We start from the raw sequence: 6,955 nt of genomic DNA on the forward strand, positions 1-6,955 counted from the left end.
GCGTCTCTCTTCTCTATCCTCCTCCTCGGTCGCCCACTCTGCCCAGGGCCCCTGGCAGAACTCACCAGGGAGTGTCCATCTGACCAGCGGAAGTCCCCTTCGATGCTCCTGTCGTTCAGGCCGATCCACTGGTAGTTTTGAGCATTGTCTGCGGAGAGGACACGGGTGTTGGGGGTGGAAACACCCTGGGGATGTCTCAGACACTGGAGCTCACAGAGGCGGAGGGGACAGGGGGGTGGCAGGAGGGGGGGGTGCGCTCCAAGGAGCACGCCACCCACGCGCTTCTGAGGTCCGGACAGGGGCACATGCGTGATGGGAGTGCCTGCGCCCACTGCCCCCAGCTGGCACGGGCTGGTGACAGCCACGGGGTTACTCTGGGGCTGACATTTTATTATTATATATTTTATTGATTTTTTACAGAGAGGAAGGGAGAGGGATAGAGAGCTAGAAACATCGATGAGAGAGACACATCGATCAGCTGCCTCCTGCACACTCCCTACTGGGGATGTGCCCGCAACCCAGGTACATGCCCTTGACCGGAATCGCACCTGGGACCCTTCAGTCCGCAGGCCGATGCTCTATCCACTGAGCCACAACGACCAGGGCAGGGGGCTCATTCTGATAGATGCTGGGCTGTCCTGGGTGCAGCAGGAGCCACTGGCCCCAAAGACTCCTCTCTTCTCTCTCAGGCTGGGGGAAGCCCTTCCCTCCCGCCCTCCCTGGCCCACCCCTGCAGCCTGGCCGGGTTCCAGTCTGCCCGCTTCCGGTTCCCCTCTGGCCCAGCCCAGCCCAGCCCTGAGACCCCACCGCACTCACTGTTGACGAACTCCTGCTCCTCGGGGGTGAGGATGCTGCTCAGGTGGGACTGGTGCTTCCGGCAGCGGCTCTCGGCATCCACCCAGCTCTCGCGCTCCGGGAAGTGGCGGTAGCAGTGGCCCTGGAACTTGGTCCAGCCCTCCTCGCACAGCGCCTGGTCTGCAACACAGGTGGGTGGGGGGGAGAGTGGCTTGACGGGAGGGGCCAAGGCTGCCAGCCTCGTGGCACGGACTCCTGTGTTGGCCCTGCCTTCCACGTCACCCCGTTCAAGGAGGGGGAGGCCCACTGAATGGGGCTCAGGGTGGAAGTCAGGGAGGCCTGGCCCTGGCCCCCGGGCCCTGCGTGCAGGTTCCCACCCTCCGAAAAAAGCCCGGGATCCTTCCCTCTTTCGCCCTCCCTCCACCTCCCCAGCTTCTCTCCTGTCTCTGCCTGCTCTGGGGGAGGTGGGGAGGTGGGCAGCGGGAAGCTTTGAGACTCTGAGGGTCTCTAAGGGGGAGAAGGGGTTGGGGGAGGGTGTGAAGGCGGCAGCAGCAGGAGGCAGAGCTGGGGGCAGGAAGGACCCTGGGGTGGGGACAGAGGAGCAGAAATAAGTCTGCTTTGGGTCCAAAGAGGACGCAGAGCTGCAAGTCCGTCCGTCCATCTGTCCGTCCGTCAGAGCTGGCTCTAGCTCAGTGCACCGTGTCTCCCTCTTAAAGGGCCAAGCAGCCAAGACGGGGGTCCTGGCTTTTGATTTTCTCTCTCGGTGGCAGGTGAGGAGCGGGGAGGAGCGTCCCTCCCCACAAAGCTCTATGGGTCACAGGTTCTGAGTTCTGGAGGAGGGGGGCATGGGGCTCCTGGTGAGGGAGTGGAGCTCCCGGGGCAGCCTGGGGGACGGACAGGCCGAGGGGCGGGGGCACTGATGCTGGCTCTCAGGCATGGGTGGGAGGGCCCTGATGTGTGTGTCCTCCCAATTCTGCCTCCGGCCATCACAGTGGCAGCTCGCAATGGGCCCGGGTGGGAGCATTCTCCCTTGGAAACGGGCGGCTGCTGCATGTGAGGGCTCCCCGCTGTTAAACATTTGCGGGCACAGCGCTGGGCGGAGGGAATTCCCAGACCCCTTCGTCCCTTCTGCCAGGGGGCCTCCCAGGGAGAGAGGACCAGTTCCGAGGGGAAGGAGACTCGGGCTGGAGGGGTGCAGGTGTGGCCAATGGGAGGAGCGGGGAGGCCTCAGAGCTGGTGCGGCACCCAGGCCACCCCAGGGCTGGCTGTGCGGTCCATTCTTGGGCCCCCTCAGTGTCTGAGGGCCCAGCAGGAGCAGGCAGCTGCGGGAGAGGCAGGGCCATGCATGCAAGATGGAGGCCTGGTGGGGGGTGAAGAGGGAGGAGGAAGTAGCCACAGCATTCCAGGGGAGCTGGGAGTGGGAGAAGCAGGGGGACCAGAGCCCAGGCAGGAGGGCCTGGGGGTGGTGTGGGCTCAGGATGGGACGGGAGAGGAGATGCAGCCCTGCTTAGCTGGGTGCCCGCGCCCAGGGCCCAGCTGGGTGGCTCTGGCTCCATCCAATGTCTTGTCAGAGCCCCGCCTCCACGCCCACAGGACACCCCCGCTCCCAGCCTGGCGCCCGAGAGCTGTTGGTCCGTACGGACCTTCCAGACCCTTCTCTCCCATGACAAATATGTTGGCATCCTGTGGAGAAAATCCTTAAACCTCTGTCCTCCCACCCCAGTCAGGACCCCATGCACTGATGTCTTGGGGACTTGGGGTGAGAGTGGAGGATGGGAGGCTGCAGGGAGGAGGAGGAGGAGCACTTGGGCCTTTGCTTGCAGGCGCCTGAAGTTCCCCCGCCAGCCTGTGACCTTGGCAATGCCTCCAGGAACATGTGATCCTCCTGCCTCCCACACTGCTTAGGACCAAAGGGGGACTGCCCAGGACTTCCCACTGCTTTCTGCAAGTTTCTGGGATGTCCAGCCTGGGACTGCATTACAAGTGTTTTTTGCCCAGCTGGCGTGGCTCAGTGGTTGGGCGTTGACCTATGAGCCGGGAGGTTACTGCTCGATTCCTGGTCAAGGGCACATGCCCAGGTTGCGGGCTTAATCCCCAGTAGGGGGCGTGCAGGAGGCAGCCGATCCATGATTCTCTCTCATCATTGATGTTTCTCTCTGTCCAGCCTGGGACTGCATTACAAGTGGTTTTTGCCCAGCGGGTGTGGCTCCGTGGTTGGGCGTCGACCTATGAGCCGGGAGGTTACTGCTCGATTCCCTGGTCAAGGGCACATGCCTGGGTTCGGAGGCAGCTGATCGATGTTTCTCTCTCATCGATGTTTCTAACTCTCTATCCCTTTCTCTTCCTCTCTGTAAAAAAACAATAAAAGATATTTAAAAAAATAAAATTAAATTAAAAAGATGGTTTTAAGCCCTTGAACACTTCCAGTTCTCGATGGGCTGTTGCTCCTAGCAACTGTAATTCTCATCTCCCCCATTCTGAGCTGGGATGGCCCTGAGAGCCAGGACATGGGGCTCCTGGTGAGGGAGCGGGGGGCTTGGCCTGGCATGCACCGCTGCCTGGGAGAGCCTGGCACACAGCTGCCCTGGGAGAGCCTGGCACACAGCTGCCCTGCAGAGCCTGGCTCAGGTGCAGCAGCAGAGGGACAGGCAAGGCCCAAGAGATGAAACTCAGCCCCTGCCCCTTGCACTGGGGCCCTGTTCTCTCTAGCCAGCCCTCCGCCTTGCACGGGGGAGGGAGAAAGGAAGTGTGGGCCCGAGTGGCACTGTCGTGGCATTGTTGTGGCATCGGTCACCGTGGGGAAGAGGAGAGGGTGACATGCAGCCGTCCCTGCTCATGCATGACCGGGGCATGTGGGTGACGCGGGAGCCCTCAGGCAGGCAAACCGCCGCTCTGGCCAGAGAAGAAGGGGAAGGCAGCTTGGCCTGGGAGGCACAGTGGCTAATAAAAATGATGGGTTTAAGACCCTGAACACTTCCAGTTCTCTATGGGCTGTTGCTACTAGCAACTGTAATTCTTATCTCCCCCATTCTGAGCTGGGATGGCCCTGAGAGTGGCTCCCAGTGCCACGGAGGGGCCGCTGAGGTCCCACGGGCCACAAGCAGCAGACGCACGCTCATGCCTGTGCCCACGCGAGGAAGGTCCCTGGCTGTCAACCCGAGTGAGAGTCAGTTACTCCCGCCCACGGCTTCCTTCAAGGCCAACGTGCGGAGTCGGCTCTGTCCCCTTAGTCTGATGCGTGCACCGCCGTGGACGGTGGCATCATCCGTGGGCCTGGAGGCCCTGAGGGGGTTAGCGTTTTATTTACTTATTATTTATTTAAAACATTTTTATTGCTTTCAGAGAGGAAGGGAGAGGGGGAGAGAGAGAGAGAAACATCAACGATGAGAGAGAATCATGGATCGCTGCCTCCAGCACGCCCCACACTGGGGATCGAGCCCACCGCCCAGGCATGTGTCCTGACCAGGAATTGAACCGGGAGGTCACAGTTCGATTCCCGGGCAGCCGATATGATTCCCTCTCACCACTGATGTTTCTCTCTCTCTCTCCCTCTCCCTTCCTCTCTCTGAAATAAAAATACATTAAAATAAAATAAAGGTCACCCAGAGCCACACATTCCAAAGTGCCGGCTGGCCCGGCCTGCATGTCTCTCCTATTCTTAGATCAGCCACTGCCCCGAAGGTGGGACAGCAACCGAAGGAGTGGGGGTGAGTCGGGTGGACTTCTCACTGTGGCTCCCGGGGTGGACTTCTCTCTGGATGGACCGCGGGGGGCCCCGGCCAGGGCCCCGAGCCTGTGGTTAGCAGGGGAGGGTGAGGGAGGAGGAGGAGGAGGGGGTGCAGCGGTTAGCAACATTAGCTGAAGCCGAGACGGCCGGCCGTACCGATCTCACACCGGTCCCCTCGGTAGCTGGGAAGGCATAAGCATGTGAAAGAGTCGATGGCGTCCACGCAGGTGGCTCCATTCACACAAGGGCTTGAGAGGCACTCATCAATGTCTGCAAGAAACCAAGGGCCACCATTAGGACGCCCGCCGGCGGCGACGCGGCTTTGCGAGCACTGCGGCCTCTTTCCGGGTGGCCGGCCCTGCAGTTCTCCTGAGCCCTGGGAGGGGTGGCTGGGTTTCCTGAGAACTGTTGCTGCTGCTGCTGCTGCTGCCGCCGCCATCCTGGAGCTGAGCCGAAGATGCAGCGAGGGGTCTCCTGGATACATGTGGTTCTTAACTGGCAAGCTGAGTGTGGAGCCGATTTCCAAGTGCGTGAGAGAGTTGGTGCTTTGAAAGCCAAATGCCTGTTGGGGAGAGTGAGCGCGGAGTATCTCCGAGATGCCTTCTCTTGAGACTATTTCAAGAAGCCGTGGGGCCCGGCCGGCGTGGCTCAGTGGTTGAGTGTCGACCTATGAACCAGGGGGCCACGGTTCGATTCCCGGTCAGGGCACATGCCCGGGGTTGCGGGCTCGATCTCCAGAGGGGGCGTGCAGGAGGCGGCCGGTCCATGATTCTCTCTCATCATGGATGTTTCTCTCTCTCTCTCCCTTTCCTAAAATTAATAAAAAAAAAGAAGCCATGGGGGTCTGACCCAGCGCTGAGCAAGGATGTTGAAGGTCAAGTTCTTGACGCTTGGCTAAGCGCTTCCTTTTTCCTCGCTTCCTCTGTAGCTGTGCGCCAGGGGCGGAGGGCAAGGCCATGCAACGCTCGAGTGAATAAAAGGTCCGCAGAGTAGGAAACCATGAAAAAACGGCAGGATGGGATGTGTGCGTGGGAACCACGAACATCTGTGGGTTGCGGACACCGTTCTTGTCTTCAGTAAATAAGTTTTTGGAGCATCATCTGAAGATGAAGCCAGCATTGTTCTCTTGGGGGTGGCGGGGGCGGGGAGCCAGAAACCCAGCCCAACCCTCCCCCAGGCAACCTTGTTTGTGTCTAAGGGTTCCAACGTGGACAAATCCAGTGAGTCACAACTTCAGAGGGGGTCCCTCCTGGCCGGTGGGAGACCCGCATTTGAAGCCGGTCGGCGAGGAACTTAGGTGGTCACCCGCCAACACCAGCAGGTGCGACACAGCCAGGTCCCCATCAGCCTCTCCTTCCCATGCCCTCTCTTCCCTTCCGTTCTTCTGGTTCAAGACGTTCTTTCTGACCCCACTTCTTCGCAGGACTTGAATCTGGTACGGCCTTTGCCTTGAGGTTTTCTCCACTGGCCGAGGTGAGCACTGCATCTCCTAATCTCCTCTGTCTGTCTCTTCCTGCTGGTTCTTTCCTGGGCGACTTCCCCTGGGAACATATTGCAAGGGACTGCGAAACTCCTCTGGCCAGGAGATCAATGAAAGTCTGTGATGAATGGGTTCCGCGGGCTCAGGGGGCACCCGGATACGTGGTTTGGCCTCAGTATGGGCGTCCGTGCTCCTACAACCTTCGGGACCTGACGTGTCTGGGGGGGCCTCTACGTGAGCAGGGATTATTAGTTCTCGCCTCTCACAAGGGCAGACGACGCCTGACAGCCAGTCCTCCGGTTAGAAGGCAAACGCACTTTCTTCTGGATCCTTCTCCCTGCCGCCCAGATGAGGGTTGGGTCTGTGCAGTGAATGGGCGGCCTGCGGGCGTCCGCCTCTTCCCGGGAACTTCTTAACTTCACGTCGGGGGGGAGTGCACGCCGCGGACTAGGCACCGACAGTTCCCAGCCTGGAACTGTTCCAAGCAAAACCCAAATGCATGAGGGACGGATTGCAATCCCGCATGCACTTGGGTTCCCAGCAGCAGCAGGAGCAGCAATAGGTCAGGCTGGTGGGCCGGCGGAAGCTGGGGGCGGCCGCTCTCCTCTGTCCAGTAGCGGCGTCGTGGCGGGAGACGGGGAGCACTGGGCGAGGGGGGGGATGAAGCAAATGTAGGCGCTAAAGCAGTTGTACAGAGCGGGGTTGGGGGGGACAGAGGGGTGCTGTGGGCGGAGGAGCCAGATGTCAGCCCCGGGGCCTGTGCCCAGACCACGGAGGAGAGGGCGGGAGGGGCAGAGGCCCCGGGGAGGTCTGGCCAGGTGGCTTCCAGGTGTTCTGGCAGCTTCTATCACCCCCCGCTTCCCGCCACCCACTCCCCCGCAACACCCCCACATGGCCTGAGGTTTCAGGGAGCAGTTTTGTTTTGTCTTCTGTGTGTGGCCAGGACACAACAT

The 6,955-nt window shown here is 60.6% G+C and overlaps 1 protein-coding gene across 1 annotated transcript in view; it reads right to left on the reverse strand.

Moving 5' to 3' along the window:
• The window catches only part of ACAN (aggrecan), a 51,877-nt gene that overhangs the window by 1,915 nt on the left and 43,007 nt on the right, over positions 1-6,955 (reverse strand). The window contains exons 11-13 of the mRNA XM_015559171.1: positions 4,679-4,792; positions 817-975; positions 3-148 (exon numbers count right to left, since the gene is read on the reverse strand). Of these exons, the coding sequence (XP_015414657.1) occupies positions 3-148; positions 817-975; positions 4,679-4,792 (419 nt within the window). The remainder of the gene's footprint in view (positions 1-2; positions 149-816; positions 976-4,678; positions 4,793-6,955) is intronic.

This window comes from Myotis davidii, unplaced genomic scaffold (genome assembly GCF_000327345.1).
Source record: "Myotis davidii unplaced genomic scaffold, ASM32734v1 scaffold954, whole genome shotgun sequence".
NCBI classification, from domain to species: Eukaryota; Metazoa; Chordata; class Mammalia; order Chiroptera; family Vespertilionidae; genus Myotis; species Myotis davidii.